The following is a 24,240-nucleotide window of genomic DNA, read 5'->3' as shown; positions in this document are numbered from 1 at the left end:
TCAGGGGTCATGCAGCCTCATAGGACAGTCAGAGGAGAATGAAACCTCCTCCTAAAAGCTTTAACCAGGCACTGATAGAAGTCACAAGATTGTTATATACTGCTGATGAGAAAAGATATTCAGCAGTTTATATTAATTAAAATAATTGCATTTCCATGTTCTGTGTACTGTGGGAGACCAGATATAGTGAATGCAGAGTCCTAGGTTTAGTAACACTTTAAGGGTTCCTCTGGGGTTAAAAAGTTAGGAAAGGCGGCTCTAACCTCTTGGCATGTACAATAGATATAGAAAACCAATAGACAATTTTTATGCAGAAAACTCTTATTTATTGACAAGTAAATATTGCACACCAATAAATAGCACAGACGACAAGAAGAATTGCACAGCTGTTTAGCCCCAGGGGTTTTCAATGTTGGATCCGTCATTGTGTCTCCTAGGTCATAGGCATCTTTCTGGATCCGCTGACCTTCACTCCCTTGTAAGGCTGAACATATATACTTTGCATGTGAAGCGTGCATTGTGCATTGAAGCTGCATCAAAATTGTATTCTCAGGGTGATCCTCTAGCAAGATCCTGAGAGAACCTAAAGTAGGAAGCATAAACACAAGTCAATATACCATCTCTGTTGCACAAAAAAAAATAATCTAACTCAGCATTTCTGAAGTTCCAGTCTGGGCTTGGAGCAGAACCGCCATACTTTGACATTAGGAGCTTCTTCTTGGCCCAAAGAATGACCAGTCAGAACCTACAGCAAAGTTTTGACACACAGATCCAAGAGCTGCTGTTTGGACACCAGTAGGACTGAGACTTGGTTTTGTCCACACCTACGTTCTGTCGAGCCCAGAAGGCAGCTGTCATTACTGGGGCAGTCACCTGTGGGTGGGGGATTCCCCATCTCACAGCTGATGTACCACTGGGGGTGGCGGGGAATGATTATGGCATTGAAGACTTAATATGGCCACATTGGCCACATTAGTCAATGATGCTACAAGCATCCTCATCCCTTTGTTTTGCTTGTAGCTACGTTGCGGGGAATCCCCTTCATGCAGGTGATTGGCTCAATACTGACAGTTTCCTTACGGGTTCAGACCAAACCCAAGTTCATCCCTAGTCACCAGTTTTTTTTAATAATAAACATGTAATACTTACCTGCTCTGTGCAGCGGTTTTGCACAGGGCAGCCCAGATCCTCCTCTTCAGTACTCTTGGCCCCTCCCTCCTGCAGAGTGCCCTCATATAAAGCAGTTTGCTATGGGGGCACCCAAGTCGAGCCGCTGCTCGGTGTGTCCATTCAGACACGGAGCCATGCCTCAGCCCGGCCCCTACTCTCTCCTCATTAGCTCACTGACTGTGATTGACAGCAGCATGAACCAATGGCGCCCCGCTGCTGTCGCAGCCAATGAGGAGGGAGAGTCCTGGACAGCCAAGACTCTCGTGCAACATCGCTGGTTTGAGATGGGGCTCAGGTAAGTATTAGGGGGGAGGGGGGCTGCTGCACACAGAAGGTCTTTTATCTTAATGCATAGAATGCATTAAGATAAAAAACCTTCTGACTTTAGAACCACTTTAAATTGTTAGACTAGACGGGGGAAAAAAAAAACTTTATCATATATCAGTAAGGTGAAAAAAAAAAACCTTCATAAAATAAAATCACTTGCAGGGCATCTGGGTGCATTTTTTAAAGTGCCTTAAGCACATAAAAAACGTACGTTTATGTTATAGGCGCATGGATTAGTGTAATGCCCCGTACACACGGTCGGACATTGATCGAACATTCCGACAACAAAGTCCATCGATTTTTTCCGACGGATGTTGGCTCAAACTTGTTTTGCATACACAGGGTCACACAAAGTTATCGGAAAATCCGATCGTTCTGAATGCGGTGACGTAAAGCATGTACGTCGGGACTATAAATGGGGCAGTGGCCAATAGCTTTCGTCTCTTAATTTATTCTGAGCATGTGTGGCACTTTGTCCGTCGGATTTGTGTACACACGATCGGAATTTCTGACAACGGATTTTGGTGTCGGAAAATTTTATAGCAAGCTCTCAAACTTTGTGTGTCGGAAATTCCGATGGAAAATGTGTGATGGAGCCCACACACGGTCGGAATTTTCCGACAACAAGGTCCTATCACACATTTTCCGTCAGAAAATCCGACCGTGTGTACGGGGCATTAGTGTCAGAGTTAGAGTTTTTTGAAAGTGTGAACTTAGCCTAACATACTTCTTGTTCTAGGGTGACAACACTCCATAGAAACAGTGCAGCGAGTGAGTGTTGTCACCTAGGACAGGGAGTGCGTTACTAGAAAGATTACCAGGTAAAAAAAATAGAGGCCTAAAAGAAAGAAAATGAACGCAGTTACCACATTATGGACTTGTATACGGCAATATACATTTACACTTTAAAACGGAACTTCACCCTAAAGGGTAAGTTCCGTTTTATGCCCCCCCCTCCCCCTTCTACTTTTTCCACTTGTTGGGGGAAACGGAAAATCAGAGGAGTTCCTGGCTGCGCTGTGTGAAGTCTACTTTTGACAAGTACCCGCTCCCACTTTGGCCGCAATCAACCAGAAGTTCTCCCTCTCCCTGAAACCTTCTGGGACATGTCACAGGTCCCAGAAGGCTGCAAGACCATTCACAAAGCGCAGCGTGGCTCATGCATGCACAGTGGGCAGCCATCTGTGAAGCCACAAGGAGTCACAGCTGGCTTCCCACAGTAAACATGCTGGTGCCGAGAGTCCGAAGACCGGCATAAAAGTGGTTCGGGTGAACATGGCGCTGGATCCCTGGACAGGTAAGTGTCCTTTTATTAAAAGTCAGCAGCTACAGTATTTATACAGACATTTATTTTTAGTTTTTCCAAAAAGGCTGAAGAACTGTTTTAAAGAACATCTGTAGGCCCCTTTTACATGGAGCGGATCTGTCCAAGTGGAATCCACCTGCTTGGCGGGGGATCTCTCTGCTGATCCCCGATGAGCAGGCAGATGACATGTCTTTGTCTGCTTCTATAAGCAGAGCGGACATGGACACACCCCGCTGTTCTCTATGGGGTGGTTGGATAGAAAGGGACTGCATGTTCATTTCCATCTGATTGTCATCCAATCCGCTGGACGTATGTATCGCCATACGTCTGTTTTCAGCGGATTTTATCGAGTTGGATGCCCGGTGGGTGTCAGCGGACACATGTCCGCTGACATCCGCCTCCCCATAGAGAACAATGGGTGGTCTGATCGGGTCCACCTAAAAAAACTGACAGGTGGACCCAATCAGTCTGCTGGTGTGAAAGGGGCCATACTAAGAGAAATAGTACAGCTATAACACAACTCTTTCAACAGACCAAAAGGGAGCAAATAAGCGAAGGGTTTACATACACTGTGAGGAGAACTGCGTACAGTGAGACATGATGCCAAACATACTGAAAATTAGATTTTCAGGTGTACATGCACTTTAATTTCTGTGGCTTCTTCTAGAGTACAGGCGGTGGTAACATAGAATTGTTATTGTCTCATGAGATGGTTTTATTTTGACTCATCGGCAAGACAAACCATTCTCCTTTCCAGACAATGGTGATTCACAAGTCCCGCACACTTATCAGAAGCCCGTCATCTCCCCAACACTCACCTTCCTCCTCCAGATGATAGCCAGGACGATCAGAGCATACAGACCACTCTTGAACAGAACCATGATATAGGAAATCTTCCCCTGGTTTATGTACATGGTGTAAGTCTCTGGAAAGAAAAGAAAACATTGGAATGCTTTTCTTTAACCCCGGTTGTGATTTAAAGTAAAAAAAAAAGTGTATTACCACTACCAGTTGGGTCCTATACCTCTAAGCCCACCTGTCATACTAATACGTCCACCTTTTTCATACACGTGCATATTACCATGGCAGTTCTAGGGAGATTATAAGTCATTGCTATTGGTAATGACTTTCTATGAATCCCATTGGCATTTGCACCTAACTCTCCTCCAACCTAATCTCCTAGTCCTGCCTTGAGAGCAGGTAATGGGGGCACATAGTAAGACCTCCAGATTATAGTAATGCTTTTATCATTTGGAGAACCAAGTTAGGGGTCTACCTGTCAACATTACTATGTTGATATTCTGTGCCCCTGATAGGGACTCTATTCTCTATTTGGCATCTGGTACCACTGAGTGTAAGGTCTTCTTCACTTGGGGCATATGAATCTGTACCCAGTGTAAGGCCTGTGCTTACCAGACAGTCCCATTGCTGTCAATTGGCATGCAGTGGTTGCAAGGACACATCTGCTGCTCCCAATGTGTCATCCATGCAGATGCACGGCCCCGAAACTTTGAGCGGACTTTTCCATTTATTGCAAGGTCTGATTTAGGCCTGCCCCCCTTCTGCCTTCCATGACTTTTTATTGGTCCATTAATTTTGATGACCATCCTCAAAGACCAATAATGTTGCTGGCTTTCTGAGGGGCCAATTTTATGTTTGGGGGGGGGGTTCAAGGTTCAAGAAGAAATTTGGACAGTATGGTTTCCATTGGGTATCTGCATTTTATTTCTAAGTTTAGCTTGAATAGGGCAGGGGCAGTTTTTTTTTTTGTTTTTTTACATCAACATTTTTTTTTGCTGGATATCCCAAGGTGCTGGATCTGTTATACAATATGCAAGTTATTAAAGTGGAATTTAACAGAGAAGCACCAAAATATATTGGCCAAGCAAAAATTGTGTTATCGACAGTTTGCTGATGAGAGAAAAAAGTGCCGATATTGGTACCGAAGATGCACGTGATGTTGCCACGATTTTACCACAATTTTACTGTGCTTATGGCGTGTGTTTTTATAGGTCATGTGACTCAAAAACCGCATTAAAAACGTAACAACGGTGCGTTATGGATGCGTTATTGCTGTGCTGCATTTTCAATCATTTTAACAGGAAGGTGCGGGGTTTTTTTTAACCGACTAAATGTAGCAAGCAGGATTTTTAAAACCACAGTGAAGCGCAAGGAACCAGTGTGAAGACATACACAGAATTTAAAGGGATACTTTTTTCTTGAGCGTTTCTTGCGCAAAAGGTGCCAATAATGACCGACAATAGATTCATAAATTTACATTTGTGATATTAATTAAAAAGTTGAATATAATACATTTATATTTCAAAATAAATAGATTTTTTTAAATCTGTCATTTTCGGTTTTGGGCCAAGTGCATTCTGCATTTTCGGTTTCAGCACTAAAATTTCCATTCGGTGCACCTCTAGAATTTAACTCCCAAAAGGGAGTCAGTTCTATTTAAACACACTTCCCCCACAAATGAAACCTTGCTTTTTTTTCCTGAGCTTGTTTTTTTTAAATATTCTTCATTGAACCTGCCACCACCTTGGCTCAGGACATATACCTTGTCCTGGAGCCTCCCGAGATACTTGCATCACATCTCCAAGGAGCAGGGGCGGACTGACCATTGAGCGACTCGGGCACTGCCCGAGGGCCCTGGGCCACTAGGGGGCCCCATCAGGGTTGTCAGCCTCAGTAAAACCAGGGATAGTATGTATAAATCTGTGTTTTTTTTACATCTGTCTGTGTATACTGTGTGTACATGTATGTGTATACTGTGTGATTGTATACTGTGTGTGTGTGTGTATACTGTGTGACCCCATAATCTGTGATTGCCTGGGGGCCCCATAATCTCCTATTGCCCGGGGGGCCCATGAGTTATCAGTCTGCCCCTGCCCAGGAGGCTGCATGATTGGGCTCACTGGCTGGGCTGGGAGGCAGGCGTGTTAGAGGGCAGCCTAACATTTCACCAGTAGCTGGGTACCTGCACCCTGAAGAGGCAACCAGCTGTAGAGGACCAAGATGGTGGTGGGGGACCCAGTGTGTGTGACCCGAAAAGCAGATTGCGGTGGGGCAACGCTGGAGTCACTGTAATTGTGAGTATGTGTTTTGAAAATAAAGCAGCAGTAGAGATAACAGGGGATCAAAAGCAACTCGGAGGAGGGAGTACTACTTGACTCCATGTCAAATATAGATTGAGCTTTGGATGGTGTGGGGAAGGTTAATCGGTGTCAGGTGGCTATCTGTATCCCTGATGGGGAGATTTGCCCTAATGACCAACCTGGAAGAGATAGGAAATCTTCCAATGAGGACAAAGACAGTAATAAAATACAGATGGGATTGCAATTTATCAAACTAAATATTGGACTTCAGTCCAACTTACAAAATAATTCATTTTCGGTACTCTAGAAGAAATTCAATAAAAGATCACTTACCTTCAGAAACACCACAAGCTGCAAAGAAAAGAACAGAGAGTAAATTACTATCAGCAATTTATAAGTAACCTAAAGAAGTATTAACCAAATCATATTTTATGCATCAGTGTTATATTGGAATTATGATCACATTTTTACACATCTAGGGGAGACTTTTGAAGGCTGGTATGCTCATTTCCCTTTCAATCTACTTTCTCCTCCTATCAGCATATTCCTACAAGAACATATAGCACAACTGATTAGTCTCTCTGTACTGCTTCTGCCTTCCCTGAGTCTGAGCTGTGTGCAAGATGCTGACACCAAGTCAAATTAGGGTACTTACATTTAAAAATTGATTCCTGATATAAAAGAAGCATATAAAAGAATATTTTTCAAATGCAAGTGCTAGGTACATGAGACTTACCCATGCTCCCACTCTGCAGTGCTCTGCTCAGTCACCTAACTTGCATTTCAAATGCTCAGAAATGTCCCCTCTTTGCACTCCCTGGAAGGCATCCCCACGATGGATCCATCTGCCTAGCCTCTACTGCATTGATTGCTTATGTCCATACATCCCCTCCTTTGACTTCTCCCCCCAATTGGCAGTGGCACTCTCTTTGAGCATTGCAAGCCTGGGGTTCTGAGCTTGTGATAGCATCTTGCTACCTGACTCCCTACTCTGTCTTGCCTCATTGTCCCTGCCCATTAAGCCTTGTCATTGGACTCCTCTTTCTGACCCCTACCTGGAATATGGACTACTCTCTTGGATTGCCTTGACCACATGCTATTTTCTGGAATATTCTTACCTGCTGCCTGCCCTGACCACGGAACCATTTCTGGACCACAATTTTCTCTGCCTGCCTTGACCTCAGCACTCAGGATAATGTTTTTAATTATCGCCTGCTCAGACCACCACAAACCTCTGGACGTTCACATGGATGCTGTCCGGCACCTCTACAACCCATACCTGATCTGCCTCAAGACTACAGATATCCTTTTCTGTTATCTTTACTAAGTCCCCATGGCACCAGTCCAGAAACTATAGAAGTGTGTACTAAAACCTGGGTGCAACCAAGTAGTGGTACGCCATGTTGCCTTAACCTTCCTAGCGGTATGATTATTTCAGATTTTAGGTGCTGAAAGCGGTACAATTATTTTACACAGAAATTTGGCGTTTTATATTGTAGGCCTGTAATTCTTAGGAATAATTCACCTAAATCTGTCCAAACAAGAGTCTAGTAGACATCCCGGGTATGATAAAGTTTGAAAAACGAAATAAAAAATTATAATATAATAAATAACTATAAATAATTATAACAAATAATAATATAATAATAATAAAAATTATTCAACAATGTAATCAAATCAAAAACACTGAAATTTGCTCAGTTGCAGAATTGTCGCTTTTGTTACTTTTAATGTTTGGTGACAGATTTCCCCACAAATCACTATTGCTCAATTCTGCAAGTGATTCTAATTTATTATCGCTGTTTTCTAGCTGGTCTAAAACCATTTTTGATGTAAAGGGACAGTTTTGGTTGCTATGGACAATCTCTAGTTTCCAGGCAGAAAGAACAGTTTTTAAAATATAAAACTGCATGCAGGGCACTGGAGAAACCACTAGGGACAAAGGGGATGTGAAATTATTTGATACAGTACTGTAATCTGTAAGATTATAGTGTACTGTATCTATTCTGTGTGTTTTACTGTTTGAATTTGCCGCCGAACTCCGTCCCCGTGCGTCGCAACGCTCGCAGGGAACAGAGCTCGGCACTGTGAATCGAGCGAGACACGGCCTCTCGCAGATCACAGCGGGGAGACATCGCAGGATCCAGGGGACAAGGTAAGTAAACTCTTCCTGGATCCTGCGATGCAATCCCGAGTCTGGCTCGGGGATACCACTTTTGGTATTGAAAATCCACCCCGAGCCAGACTCGGGAATACCTCCAGGGGGGTTAAAGAAACAGAGGCTGTTATTGGTAGAAGAAACACTTACCAGTTCCTGACGTAGACATTGCGGCAAGCAGGACAGCAAGCAATGTCAGTGCCTAAATTTGACTTGGTATCAGTTTTGGCCTGCATAGAGCCCTGACCTCAACCATATTGAACATCTTTTGAAAGATTGAACATCAATTGCAAGCCAGTTCTTCTTTGTTTAGCGTTAGTACCTTAGCTCAAAAATGTTCTTTTGGCTGACTGGGGACAAACTCCCACAGACACCTTTAAAAATGTAATGAAAAATCTTCCCAGAATAGTGGAGGCTGTTAGAGGAAAGGGGGCAACTCCATATCAATGGCCATGGTTTTGGAATGGGATGACCAACAAGCTCATATAGGCATGATTGTAAGGCATTCATTGACAGTCTCCAAAATCTTATGGAAAGTCTTCCCAGAAGAGATGAGGCTGTTATACCCTTAAAGGAAAGGGGGCAATTCCATGGTAATGGCCATGATTTTACAATGGAATGACCAGCAAGCCCACATAGGTGTGAGGGTCAGGCATTCACAAACCTTATAGCCATGTATTGTAGCTGCTCAAAGGCATGGAGCCTTCACTATTGCAATTTTGTTTTTGACCAAGCATACATTTTATGATTCCTAAAATCATTTGTTTCTGTGCCAGTTTTACATACCTGATTCTCCCCTAATCTCAGCAGATGCAACACTGCTGTCTCCAATGAAGCCTGCCTCACATTTGAAGGTGTTTTTTTGGTTGAAATATTCAGATCTTGTCAGAGTGAGGCGTTTGCTGGTGAAAAAAGTGTCGCTAATGTTGCTCACCACATTTTGGTACAGGTCATTTCTTCGTACGCCATTAACACTCCAATGTAACCGTACATGTTCTGGGTAGAAACCACTTGCCACACAGACCAGTGAGATGAGGTTGTGATCTGTGTACTCTTTTTTGTTTGGAAGAAAGATTGTGACGTTGGGATTTATCTGTTCCTTACCGTCTCCTTTGAAGAAAAGTAGAAAATATAGGAATTCACTATGGCTGTCTTGTAAGAGTAGACATAGAACATACAGATATGTTAAACTGTATACATTGCCATTACTTTTGGATGGAGTGTGAAAGGATTAGAGCTTATATTGCTGTCTGTGTCCTCGCTAGTGAGATTCCCCCCCTCTATTAGTCCTAGTGACCGTTGTTACATTTTAAAGTTGTCACTGGATTACTAGGTGAGGGAAATCATCCAATGGGGATGCCTTTTCTGGGTACAAAAGGGATTTTCTCTAACTTTGGAGAGAGCTCCTGACACTGCTTCTTGTGTCTCTAGGACAGAATCCAAGGGAAATGCAATTGTGACAACTGTCCAAGAGGGGATCTCCCCTCACTTTTGAACATTTACTCTCTCTTCCTGCTGTTTCTCCATGTCAGGAAATGAGGGGAAACTTACCATTTTACAGTTATCACCAGAGGGGGCACCTATTCTGGTCACAACTGTTCCAAGAGGGTTTTTTCCCTCTCTTTTCACCATTTTTTTTTTACTCTCCTCCTGTTGTATCTCCAAAACAGGAAATGAGGAGAAATCCAACATTTTACAGTTGTCTCCAGAACAAGAGGTGAGGTGACACAATGTCTGTGATTTCTTCTCACTTTTTACATTTTATCCTGTTATATTTCCAAGACAGGAAATGGAGGGAAACCACATTTTTACAGTTGTCACTAGAACAAGAGGTGAGGAGACACCAGTGCTAGTCACAACTGTCTAAAAAGGGGATTTCCCTTCATTTTCCACCATTTTTTCTCCCTTCCCGTCATATATCCAAGACAGAAAATAAGGAAAAATACATTTTTTTACAGTTGTCACCAGAACAAGAGGTAAGGGGACACCTGCTCTGACTACAACTGCCCAAACAAGGATGTCCCCTCATTTCCAACATTTTTTTCTCTTCTTTTTGGATCGCCAAGACAGGAAATGAGGGCAAATCCAATTTTTTACAGTTGCAATCTGCACAAGAGGTGCAGGGTCCCCAGCCCCCCCCCCCCCCCCAGCAACCACTGTCTAAGAGGGGATTTCTCCTTACTTGCCAACATTATTTTCTCTCCTCCTGTTGTACCTCTACAACAGGAAACAGGAGGGAATCCACATTTTCACAGTTTTCACCAGAACAAGAGGTGAGGGGACAGTAGCAACAGTCTAAGAGGAGATTTCCCTTCACTTTTCATCGTTTTCTCTCCCTTCCTGTTGTATCTCCAAGACAGGAAATGAGGAGAAATCCAAAATAGTACAGTTGCCGCCAGTACAAGAGGGGAGGGAACACATCTTTTGCTCACAACTGTCTAAGAGAGGACTTCCCCTCAATTTTCACAATTTTTTCTATCTTTTAGCAGTATCTCCAAGACAGGAAATGGGGGAAATCCACATTTTTACAGTTGTCCCCAGAACAATAGGTGAGGGGACACGTTTTCTGGTCACGACTGTCCCAAGAGGAGATTTGTACTCCCTTTTTGCCATTTCCTGTTGCATCTCCAAGACAGTAAACAAGAGGAAATCTAAATTTTTACAATTGTTACATGTTTAACAGTAGGTGCAGGGAACCTGTTCCGGTCACAACTGTCTAGGATAGGATTTCCCCTCACTTTTCACCATTTTTTTCCTCTTCCTGATGTATTTTCAAGACAGAAAATAAGGGGAAATCCATTTTTTTTACAATTGCCACCAGAACAAGAGTTGAGGGGACACCTATTCTGGTCACGACTGTCTAAAAGTGGATTTCCCTTCACTCTTCACCTTTTTTTCTCTCTTCCTGTTGTATCTCCAAGATGGGAAACAAGAGGAAGTCCAGATTTTACACCACCAGAACAAGAGGTGCAGGCACCTGATCCAGTAACAATTGTCTAAGAGGAGATTTCCAATCACTTTTTAACATTCTCTCTCACTTCCTGCTGTGTCTCCAACAAAGAAAACAGTGAAAAATCTGAAAGAGGGGATTACACCTCATTTTAAAGCGATTTACTCTAAAGTCCTGCTATGTGGGAAATCTCTGGAATGGGCCAGAGACACAATTTTTTTTGGGGAAAAAAGGTTTTACATAAATGAATAAATAAACGTCAGTGGTTTATCTTAACCCTTTAAGTGCCAATTTTGCTGGACAGCTTAGTCGGTTAAAAGGAATAAAAAAAAAAAACAGATTTCTGTCCAGATTGCCAGTTAAAAATAAAGGGAAAAAAGCCTAAAATAAAATAATACAGCCACCACATTTAAGGTTAGGTAAGCTGAAATTTATTACATTTTTGGGTTTAGATACACTTTGGGGGGGATTTACTAAAACTGGTGCAAACAGAATCTGGTGCAGCTGTACATTGTAACCACTCAACTTCTAACTTCAGCTTGTTCAATTAGTTCACACTGCCGCGACTTCTGCACGACTTTGAAGCCTAATCCCAAAGTGACTTAGGCATGACTTGCATGTGACTTTTTTAACAGAAGTCAATGCAAGTCGTACTGAAGTTGGACCAAAAGTAGTGCAGGTACATTTATGTAAGCCGGAGCGACTTGAACAGTTAAGCCGGAAATGATTAGAACAGTTCCATTGCACGGAATGGGGTGCAAGTGCTGATGTGACATATGCTCATAACTCGGAGCGCTTGTCGCATCAGTGTGAACTGGGCCTTAAAGTGGTTCTAAAGCCTGAAGGTTTTTTATCTCCATGCAATCTATGCATGAAGGTAAAAAACCTTTATTGTGCAGCACCCCCTTAGCCCCTCTTAATACCTACCTGGGCCTGCTCAAGCGTTGTGCACGAGAGCCTCGGCTCTTCTGGGTCTCTTTCTCCTCATTGGCTGAGACACAGCAGCGGGAGCCATTGGCTCCTGTTGCTATCAATCACAGCCAGTGAGGAGGGAGCTGGGGGTGGGGCTGAGCTGCACCCTGTATGTCTTATGGACATACAAGGCTGGCTTGGAAGCAAGCACGCATGAGTGCCCCCAGAGAAAGCAGCTTGCTCTGGGGGCACTTGGCAGGGGAGAGGGCCAGGAGTGCCAGTAGGGGACCCGAGAGGAGGAAGGTTGGGGCTGCTCTGTGCAAAACTATTGCACAGAGCAAGTAAGTATGACATGTTTGTTATTTTAATTAAAAACAAATACAAAAAATAGAGCTTTACAATCACTTTAAGCTTTGACAAAAAAAACTGGAAGCTGATTGGATTCTATGCAGAGCTGCATCAGATTCTGTGTGCACCAGTTTTAGTAAATCCCCCTTTAAGTTATTAGAGATGCAAGCTTATGGGTGTGCTTGATCCCTTCTTTTGGCTTCATACCAGTGGTTGTCAACTTTCTTGGTATGAGGAGCCTCAAGTGCAGCCCTCGACATCACCAAAAGGGCCATAATCAAAATTCAGCGAGTATTCAATGTTAGAGACAGCAGATACACAACAGAATATAGTCAAACGGGCATGATAGAGAAGATTGTCATAGACTTTGGACATGATACAGAAGATGGTCAGAGAGTGCAGACACAATACAGAAGATGGTCATAGACTGCAGAAATAATAAATGAGGTGGTCAGAAACTATGGACATAATACAACAGATGGTAGAGTCTGTGGACATAATACGAGAGATGGTCAGAGACTGTGGACATAATACGAGAGATGGTCAGAGACCGTGGACATAATACGAGAGATGGTAGAGACCGCAGACATAATACAGGAGGTAGTCAGAGACTGTGGACATACTACAGGAGATGCTCAGAGACTTTGGCCATAACACAGGAGATGGTAAGAGACTGCAGTCATGGTACATGAGAACTTGTTGGAGACTGGGGACATGCTTCTGGGGACAGTCATAGACAGGAGATACATTACATTAGACTGCTAGGAATCATTGTTATAATAGGGCAATAGGGAAACACAGATAAGTGTCCGCAGAGGCCCTGAGGGCAGCACAAAAAGGGCCGTATGCAGCCCCCGAGCCGCAAATTGGGCATCAGGGATTTAAACAATTTATTTGTATAAAGCCTGAAGAAGGAGCCTAGGGAATCTCCCAAGCTTGCATCTGTATGATATTAAAGTGTATCTAAACCCAAAAAGCAAAAATGTAATATGTCATAGCTTACCAGTTAGCCAATAAATGTTACCAATTAAACTCCAAACCAGCTGCATTAATTGATGACTTACAGTACTCTAGTACTACTCTACTATTTTGAAGCTACATTTACAGAAAACAGCCTTCTGAATATCATGTACAGGTTATTCATAACAGTGGGTTTTTTTTTTCTAAACATAAGGCTTATGTTACATCTAAATAAGATCAGCATATAAATAAATGTATAAATATCAAATACAGAAAATGTTAACAAAATAACACATACTACATAGTATTAAAATTATAATTATATTAATAATATTATTAGTAATATTTATAATAATAATTATAATTATAATAATTATATTAATAATATTATTAGTAATATTCACATTATAAAGCACCATCATATATAATAACAAAATGTAAACTTTGTTTTTTGTTTTACTCACCAAGCACTGAAAGCGTGATTCCACCCCCAAATTCTAATTTATTCCCAGAGCTCACAGGTCAGAGCTCAGCATATAAAAACTCTCCCCTACTTTTTGAGCTGAGATCTCTCAAATCTAGTCTTAAAAAAGATTATGTTTTTCACAAAATGAAGAGTACAACAGAGTGAAATCTGCAGACTTACCCAGTACATGGAGAACAGTGCCTCTTCCAAAAATGACTGCGGAGCTAGACACAGTGATGGGCCATTGGTGGTAAACCTCAAAAGAGCATTATGGTGGTAGAAAGGATTTTTATAAAATTTCTGGGCCTGTAGATGATAGAGGACTACAAGTCCTCAAATGCCCTGCTAGACTGAATGGATGGGTTTGCTGAGACTTGCAGTTTCTTGGCAAATTTAGGAATGGAATTTTACCAACTTTGCCAAAACCATGCCTTAAACCCTTAGGGTCAACCGTGAGCATCCTCTGTGCTCTTCCATTAACTCCCTAGCATTGGTGTACCTATAGTGTCCTCTGCCTTGCAACATTCAAACCTTAAACATATCAATATTGTTAACTGACAGATGGGTCGATTTTTGTAAAGGCCCTGCTATTTTTTAAAATACAGTGCTCCCCCCGTCATCACCATACTACACAAAGCTACAAAAACAGCTTCACCCAGACATGCTAAAAAGTGCCTAGCTTGTCATAAACCAAGCTAGGCTGAAGGCTGTAGTGGAGCTTCACTGCTAAACATTTATGAAATCTGTATAAAGTATATAACTATGCATTTCTATATAATAAAACAATCCTGAATTAGTGGAGGTTTAAGATATTAGAAGGCATAAAAATGATATTAAAAAAATCTATTTTACTCTACAGCCTGTCCAGGTTTATGGGTAAATCCACCTTAACACGGTCACTCAATGACATCTCATGAGAGTTAAAGAGATGCCATTGAGTAACTATGTTTAGGTGGGTTCACATGAGATACTATAGGGTGACCATGTTTAGGTGGATTCACATTAGATGCCTTTGGGTGACCATGTTTAGGTTTTTTCACATGAGATACATTGGGTGACCATGAGTTGCCTTCTGATTTATCAGTTTTTCCCAACTGCTCTGCCAGTTATGAAGTGATTGTATTCTATCGTTTTTTTTTTTTCAAACTATTCTATTCTATTCTGCAATAGAAATAGCAGCAGGAGGAGTGAGAATCTAATGGAGTGGCCTGAATCAAGAGCTTTTACTAAGAGAATTTTCAAGTTACGTGGTATAAGGGCCCGCTACCATTGATGCAAAAGTGCAATATCAGTTTTAGTTTAAGGCTAAAGGCTTTACAAAAAAAAGCAACCTTTTTCTTCTCTTTTGTCTGGTAAGTGGTATTTTTGTGTATGCTTGCACTGCTTGAGGATTTCTGAGACCATCAAGGCATGACTTGATCTCTAACCCATGCACTGGGTGTATTTATAAAGAAGTGAATGTGAAGTTCATCAAACATTCACTAGTGGTGAATGAATCACTGTCATTTAAAACACATGCACTAGGAAAATTCACCTGCAGTGAATGTTTGGTGAATGCATGATTCACGATCTAATAAATATACAACTAGATGAACCATGTGTAAAAATCACACAGCATTCACAAAGCATTATACACATTTATATCATGACTTAGGACAAAGCACTAAGCCTACATGCTAAATACAATAACCTCTATCAGCCACATGTTCGTTTCCAGCCTCACTTGTTCATTAAATCTTTTTTTAAAGAGTTTTCTACACTTTGGATATGATCTGTCAGCTGGCCTATTATTGAATCTGTTTACAAGAAAAGAGCACTTGGATGGAAGAGTTTCACCAATAATATAAGACATTATGGGGGAGATTTACTAAAACTTGCGCATTCAGAATCTGGTGTAGCTGTGCATGGTAGCCAATCAGCTTTTAATTTCAGGTTGTTCAATTAAATTATTACAGTAAAAACTGGAAGCTGATTGGTTTCTATGCAGAGCTGCTCCAGTTTTAGTAAATTCCCCTCAAAGTTTTTTTTTTTAAACCTTTTAGTGTCTTGATTAAGTAACAATTCAGCTTGGGTGCAGACATTATTCGCAATTATCCCAAGCATCCAGGCAGAGAGTGTTACCCTGAGTTCTTGCATTTATGCAGCTTTTTGCTATAGAATCAAATATTTTAACAGAAGGTGCCACCACTTGGCAATGGCAACCTGAATTTAAAAACCTAAACATGATTTTTACATTTAAAAAAAAAAAAATCTCCTCTAATCTAAAAAATCTAAATCTGTTTTAATCTGCTCTCCATATGTGTCATCCAATTTTACATACATTACATTTGCTTTAGAGCCATGGTATATCAATAATTTATTCATTTGCTTTAAATAAGCTCAATTAGACTTATAACCCCTTAAAGGGGTTATAAAAATTGGCAACAGTATTATCACTTACCGAGAACAGTCAGGATGGTGCCAATTCCAAAATACTGTCTTTCGTTAGTCACAGCTGCAAATGGCCATACTAAATCCAGATGAGTCTATCTTTCACTAATTTATTTAAGATTTCCTTGGCTTGCTCCCAAAGGAAAAAAAAATCTCTTGAGATCTCTAAATAAAATACTCTCTGGCTTCATTTGTAAGCTAGTATGCAGTTTGTTAGTTATACAACAGCCAAGTTATCTGTAACTTATCTATTATCTACCTGCAGTCATTTGAGATCTGCCTAAGCCCCACCATGACTCGTTTGTTATAACTATCAATAAACCTATTAAACTAAGATCAGATCTCTACAAACTTCGGGATTGTCCAAGTCCTCTAGACCTCTATACAGCCCAAGCCTTCAAGGTAGACAGGATTACTGTGGCAAGAAGCGTAATCTATTATGGTCAAAGAAAATCTAAATCCATTGGAAGTCCTTCAAGGACCAAGGTGGACATCACTAACTTATTAATGTATAATAAAGAGACATGATATTTTTTTGAACTTACCAAGGACTGAGATAATTGTACCACCTCCAAAATCTTGTTTATTGGCAGCATTCACAGTTGTACATTGGTGTATAAAAACTTCACCTTTCACATGATTACCCAAAACACAGACAATAGTGCCACTTACCCAGGATAGAGAGGAATGTCCCCCCTCCAAACTCTAGCTTAGCTCCCGTATTCACAGCTATACATTGGCGTATAAAAACCTAACCTAATGGTCATGTCACACTAACAGCACTGTAGTAGAGATATGTAGCAGTTATGGATATCTTTTGCTTGTTTTCTCTTAGATATAGTTACTGCTTTAGCTAGCTACAATGCTTCTCAATGAAACTTCAAGTTGCTGGTGTGTTATGGTCATCTGCATTTGATAACATGAGTAGTTATTGAATCTGAGGTGCAAAATAACTTGTGAAGAGGACATACATAAAACAAAGACATTGTGGCCACTTACCAAGGACAGAAAGGATTGTTCCCCCTCCAAATTCTTGCTTTGCAGCATTACTCACAGCTATACATTGGTGTTATAAAACCTCAACCCTTACTACACTTACCCAGAACATTGACAATGGTGCCACCACCAAAGTACTGTGCGGAGGATCCAGTACACAGTGGGTTAGCACCAGCCAAAAACCTCCCAAAATTTGACCTTATATATAAATGTTTGTATTAATTTGTAACTAATACGGTAGAACATAGATTAGAAGAGTTTATCATTTTAGAATGGTAACTAATTATCCATATGATGAACTATCCAGTATTTGGAAAAAATAAAGATAGTGGTTAGTGAAGAATTTGTTCACAGGCAGTTGACCAAAGCAAGGACATTGTCCACTTGCTCATAAGCACATCCTTAGCTGTATTTGTTCCCAATTGTATAGCTAAAACTTCAAGTTACTGTATTCTCAACAAATCTTTAGACTTTTTATAATTTTCTTTAAATTTGTGTTATGATCCTGTTGAAGAAGCACCAGTTTGATAAGACCCAAGGATGATGTGATTGTTCTTGATGAAGACTTGAAAGCATTATTATAAAAAGCTGTGGGCCGTCTTGGCCTTTTTTAGCCTCACAACATTAGACTATACGTCACCACTGGAGTTATTGTAAAGGGCTTACATTAGTTTTTATCATAGTGCTACCGCTGCTCACAATGTTACGCACTGCTACAAAAAGGGTGTTTTCTAGCTTTTGCAAGCATGGAGTGGTTTAGTTCTTTACTCTAAAAGTCTCTCCTGTGTTCCACAGCTGTTATTTAAAAAAAACACTTGTACTGAGGAAGTATAGAGGCTACTGTCGTTGACCTCTTCTTCTGAAAAGTCTTATTGCCTGGCTAATCGATGGCACTTTCTGAGTAAGTGACTATGAACAAGCAGGCATGTTAGGAGTTGTGACTTCATTAGAACGTTCCTGGTCTGCATACTTGTTCTAGGTCACTGATTTAGGAAGTATTATGGCCAAAGAAACCCAAGCAGCTGTAATTTTTCCAAATGAGGCCAGCAATGCCCCAAACCCAATATTTATCCACTTGTAGGTTGCCTTTAATACTTATTTTAAAATCCAATGTATATTATGTTATCATTTCTAGAGCTGCGTTGACCATCATTTTCTCACTAATTAAGTTATCAATGATATGTAAAGTGTAGAGAGAAAATGAAGGTGCATATAATAAAATCATCTATGGGGGTCAGATAATTTAGTAATGGGTGTTTAAAATGATTAATATATTTACATGGCACAGCAAAGTGTGCAATCATTTATATCAGAATATTCATACCACTCCTTATCCTCGAAGAAGCTTACCCTTTTAAACTTAGCTTACCCTCTAATGTTCCCACCATAGTCACACACATAAATAACACATTTTAGGTTGTAATAATTAAGACACTTATCCCAATTAAGGATTTTGGGTTGTCAAAGGATCCCAGATACAATCCCCAGCCCTAGTAACCAACAAAGAAGAGACCTTGTACCTCAAGTGTATGTAAACCTCAAGGGCCTTTCACACTTAAGCAGTCTATTTTTATTAATTTCATTTGATGATACAGTGTACTTATTGATGTGTGGAGGTTTATATAACAACTTACCCAGTACAGAGATGATTGTTCCAACCCCAAAATTATGTGTTCCAGTCCTGCTCACAGCCACAGGCTCTGTTCTAAATCCCATATAGTGCAGTAAGTACCAGCACAGGAGCCACACTACCCAGTCACATAGAGCCAGGATGGCTGAATATTTTAAGGGGAGATAATTAGTGTTAATTAGCACATGCCACCATTGCAATAACACAAGTTAGAATGATGAGATTTTTACGTATCTTTTTTAGCAAAGCTGTCCCCCTACCCATTTGGCATTTGTGCATTGAATATACTAATCAAATCATTTACACCATCATTGATTAATTTACTTTGTTCTGTAGGCAGTGTTGGGAAATACAGCACTGCAACAGACTGGCTTATTGTGGAAGCTAATAAATACATGAACTAAGTTTTCCTTTTGCAGATCTAGAAGACTTGTGTATGATTGAATTTGTTGGAGTTAATGTAATAACTTACCTATGACAGAGAGAATGGTCCCTGCTCCAAAATATTGTGTGTTGTATCCGCTCACAGCCACAGTGCTCTGTACTAAATCCCACTAACCACAATCATTAGCATAGTTGGTTGCCCATGCTACCCAATTGCATATTCTAGTGAAAATGTGAGAAGTTATGGTTGAGCAAGTCTTAAGACTCGCATATCAGCATGGTTGAAAACGTTAGACCTATTTCATAGATACACTATATGGTCAAACGTTCATGGACAACTGACCATCACACCTATATGAGCTTGCTGGACATCTTTCTAAAACAACCGACATTAAAATGGAGTTAGTGTACATATTAGCCAGCACACTATGGTTTAACAATCACCGCCCAAAGGTTTTTACTGCAGAGAGATCACATCACAAAAACAAGTGCAATATTTTGGAGTCACGCAGGACCCCTTCGTCAGGCATGTGACCCCTTCCTCATCACATGCCTGACAAAGTGGTTGTGCGCGATTCTGAAACGTTGCGCTTATCTTTGTGATGTGATCTGTCTGCAATAGAAACCTTTGGATGGTTTTGGAAGAGCACAAATGTCTACAGTACCTTTCACTGGAAACACCTGCACTATTGAATTTGGAGAGGTGTCCTCATACGTTTGGCCTATCGTTAGGTGTGATGTTCAGCTGTCAACAAACTTTTGGTCGTATAGTATATATGGCATCTCGATTCTCAGATGCAGCAGCCTTTGATATTTTTGTCTCTAGCCTAATTACATGGTATACCTCCTTATAACTTTGTTTATACAGAGTATCCTTTATGTCACATAATTTAGGCATCATCTAAATCACCAATTCTGGTCTGAGTTTGGTTATCCTCTTATCTTGTTCTTGTGACTCTGGATTCATTTGCATTCAAAGCATTCAGACTGCATTCACATCTAAAAAGTTCCTAGCGGGATAACGCAGTCAGCTACCATAGGGAAACTACAGCAGATATAGAATTGTTCTACAAGTCAACCAGTTCCCTTAATTTTCCTGTGCTACATTGCGAATCATAGTGGAATTTGCAACCCACATGTGTTTTTCAGCATTGACATCAGCATAGGAATTAATAGAAACGATAGACTGCAAATGCAATGTGTTTTACTGAGAAATATTGCAGTTCTACATATACCCAGCTAACAGATTATTATTTTAAAAAACATGCAAAAAAGGTAGCCAATTACTACTGATGAATAGTTAGCTCCAAAAAAATGCTTTTGTTAATTTTTTGTGATTTAAACCTTTATTTGTGCAGCAGCTTCATATCTATGTTTGTATCCACTGTAGACAACTCCAAAAAAGCCAGCTTAGTCTAATATGGACTTTAAGGGATTAAAGAAAAAGGGAACATTTTATTACTTACCCAAAACTGACAGGATGGTACCACTTCCAAAATACTGCCTCTCGGCATTCACAGTTACAAACTGCCATACTAAATCCTTTTGGGTTTATCATGTCACCAAGCCCATTATTATTGCCATCTTGGTAGTAACTAAAGAAATCCCTAAAGAAAATACTATAAGATGTATTTAGAAAACTATTATGATGGCTAGTTACCCATACTAACAGACAGTTTATCTTTACTTAACTGGCGGCAATATCATGGCCTCCTGAGTCCAATCAACAATATTATGTGCTAAGAAAAATTCTAAAACCATAAATAAGAGTCAACTAAGACCTGATCCTGGCAATCTGGGGTAGATACAGCTATTTTGCTAAGGGTAAAAGACCTTTAATAATCTTTTGTGATCTGTGTGATCAAGTAATACTTAGGGTTGTTGGAAGACCAAGGTCTTCAAAGACCAAATTGGACAGCACTCATATAGACAGAGCCTTTCTCAACCATGGTTCAGAGGAACCTTGGGGTTCCCCCAGAGGTTGCTAGGGGTTCCTTGAGGAGAAAGCAGTGGCAGGTTGACCTCCTGCCTACAATGACCACTAAGTAAGGGGTCACTTCTTCACCAGTGTAAAGGATCACTTTTATTTGTATTGTCTGTTGTTATTTGTTCCATTTCATGATTATTGATAAAGATAATATTGCCAAAGAGTGGGGATGTTAAGCACACTCTATTCTTTTATATAAAAATGCCTACAACCTTTCAAACATGCTAATGTATCATGAGTTGTAGATATATTTTTGGGGGGGATTGCTGAGATGTGACAGCTATTACAAGGCTTTCTCTATAGTAGAAATGTTGAGAAAGGCTACATTAACGCATAACAAAAGGACACATAATGCCTTTAAACTTACCAAGCACTGATAGGATTGTTCCTTCTCCAAAATCTAGTTTAGCGGCAGTATTCACAGCTATACATTGGTGTATAAAAACCTAAAGGTTGATGGACTTACCCAAAACACTGACAATAGTACCACTGCCGAAATAGACTGCAGAGGCTCCAGAACACAGTGGCTTGGTTCCAGCCAAAAACTTCCACAGAGTTTTACTTAAATATGTCCATATTTTGAAATGTTGAGGTGATTTTGGAAACCTTGGGATCACTTTTGGCTTTATGGAATTTCATTTTTTTTTTAGCAACCAGAAGTTTTTTTAGTTTTTAGAATGTCATATGATTATTGTGATTTTGGAATTACTAGTTGACTCACGAAAGATTGATGATCCTTTTATGACATTAGAGCTTTGCTACAAGCCCTCCAAGGTTGTCACAGGCTGTACAAAGTTTTTGATGTGCTTTCATCACATGGTAAGACACCATATGTCTCCACTGGGGTTAATGTAAAGGGCTTCCATTACATTTTATCATGGTGCTACTAGTACCCACAATGTTACGCACTGCTACAAGAAGTGGATTTTCTAGTTCTTGCAGGCATGCCTCCTCTATGGTTTATGTTAAGATGTGTTTGTGTCCACAATTATGCTGTGTAAAGTAGGTGTAAAGGACATCTTCATGAAAATTCTTTATCTTATCTATTCATTAGGTCAGCCTTTTCCAACCTTTTTACCTGGGAAGAGCCCCTAAATAAATTTTCAGGTCTCACAAAAACCTTACTAAAGCCAGAATCCAAAATGCAAAATGCCCTTATATCTGTGGTCAATAGAAAGAATGCACCCCATAAAAAAGGTAGCCAGAATGCCAATCTTACAGACATCGAAAAAATAATTGTTATCATGCTGCTTTCTTAAGCAGTGTTGGTCCTGGAAATATGCAGGCACCATCAAATGAGAGGTCCATCTCCCACAGCTTAAGTAACCCCTAGCAACCTCACCCACAGCTTAAGTAACCCCTGCAACTGGCTGCACTGGGGCTCGTTCATATGTGTGGCAGTACTTACTTTCCTCTGAAAAGTGATCCACAGTGGTTTGCTTTTCAGAGGGCAGTAAGCACTGCCACCCGTGTGAAAGAGCCCCAATGCAGCCATTCCCACCCTGACAGTGGCTGGCAGGTGTTCAGGGGACAATCCTACCACCCTCTGAATGCTTGCAATTTTTTTAATCCCAAAGGTGATTTTGTATTAAAATACAGTACTGCAAATGCAAGCCAAGCGTTTGGTTCACAGTTCTGGCACGTTCCATTGTAATTTATGATAGACAGTGCTGCCTTTCATTCTCTGTAGGCCAAATTGAAATTTCCGCAACTGCAAAGCATTGGGGGAGATTTACTAAAACTGGTGCACACAGAATTTCAATTTGGCCTACAGAGTTTGAAAGGCAGCACTTGTTTAATTTAGGTGGGAGGCTGGGGGGGGGGGGGGGGGGGGGGACGGGAGACAAAATCACAGCTCAGCCGCCTGTTTTTACTGCCCCAAGCCATTTTTGATAAAGAGCCCTTCAAGTTTTTTTTGTATTGACATTTTTACAGGAATGGACTTATTTGTGGTATATTTTTGTTCTTTTGGATACATTTTTAAAAAGTTTAAACAAGTGGCTTCTTTTTTTCTGTATTTACATATGTTTACAGCATTTTCAAGGGTTTATCAAACCAGATACAATATCCTATCCCCAACAGAGCTTTTAGCCTCAGATGTCCACACATCTGTCAAGATTACACAAATGATGGTTACTGCAGGTACAAGCCAAATGGTTATCGTCAATTGACTTTTGGCTTGTAGAGAAAAACCTACGCACACATTACGTACAAAGTCAAAGCATATATTATCCCTGGTAAGCACTGAACTCAGATCTTCAATACTCCAAGGCAAGTATGCCATCGCATATCATGCTCTATAAAACCTAACATATTACCAGAAACGGTAAAGCAACCCTAAAGCCTCGTACACATGATAAGAATATCGGACGAATGATCGTCCATCTTTTTTTGCATGCTAGCCTCATATCAAAAACCAAGAGGTTACTAAAGTTACGAAAATTCTCATACAACAGAATACAACTTTGGAAGTGATGTAATTTTTTGTATTGTATTGTCTTTCATTTCCAAGCATGCGTGGTCTTGGTCGCACAATTTTTTTCGTACAAATACTAAAATTACACGAAAATCGTTTGTTCCGTTATCGTACAAGAAAAATTTTCATGTGACCCATTCGGATAATTTCGCATGAACTGTCGTGATCAGCTCTCGAAAGCTGTGTACTAATGATCAAATTATTGGATGATCGCTCCGAAAGTGGTATTTTTGGTACGATTTTGTCATTGTGTATACTAGGCATTAGTATAAGTTATTGCTTTCACACATAAAGGGAAACTGTTCTGAGACCAGTGCTTTCAACTCCCATCTAAAAGTAGTAGATAATTAGATGTCATTTGAATCCCCTGGCTTCGCTACTTAACAAGCCACTGATTTTAGAACAAGTATGCAAGCTTGTTTTAAATCATGGTAGGACATTCATCATTTGAAACCCTTTATTTTTAAATAGTATTACAAAATAAATGAATGTCATTTGTTAAGAAAAGCATGGATTTCATTTGATCTTGCAGCTCTAAGCTGTGTAATTATGTTAATGTCAATGTAACGACTTACCTAACACAGAGAGAATGGTGCCTTGTCCAAAATATTGTCTTTGATTGCTACTCACAGCTGCAGA

General features: G+C 40.4%; 1 gene segment (V, D, J or C); it reads right to left on the bottom strand.

Moving 5' to 3' along the window:
• Positions 1-303: 303 nt before the first annotated feature.
• LOC141105824 (M1-specific T cell receptor beta chain-like) overlaps positions 304-24,240 on the bottom strand; it is a 46,275-nt gene continuing 22,338 nt past the window's right edge. The window contains 4 exon segments of the C gene segment in view: positions 304-583; positions 3,622-3,728; positions 6,238-6,255; positions 8,849-9,172. Of these exon segments, the coding sequence occupies positions 563-583; positions 3,622-3,728; positions 6,238-6,255; positions 8,849-9,172 (470 nt within the window).

This window comes from Aquarana catesbeiana, linkage group LG08 (genome assembly GCF_042186555.1).
Source record: "Aquarana catesbeiana isolate 2022-GZ linkage group LG08, ASM4218655v1, whole genome shotgun sequence".
Lineage (NCBI taxonomy): Eukaryota > Metazoa > Chordata > Amphibia > Anura > Ranidae > Aquarana > Aquarana catesbeiana.
Note: the sequence above shows the minus strand (reverse complement) of the source record. Positions and strands in the feature narration are given on the sequence as shown.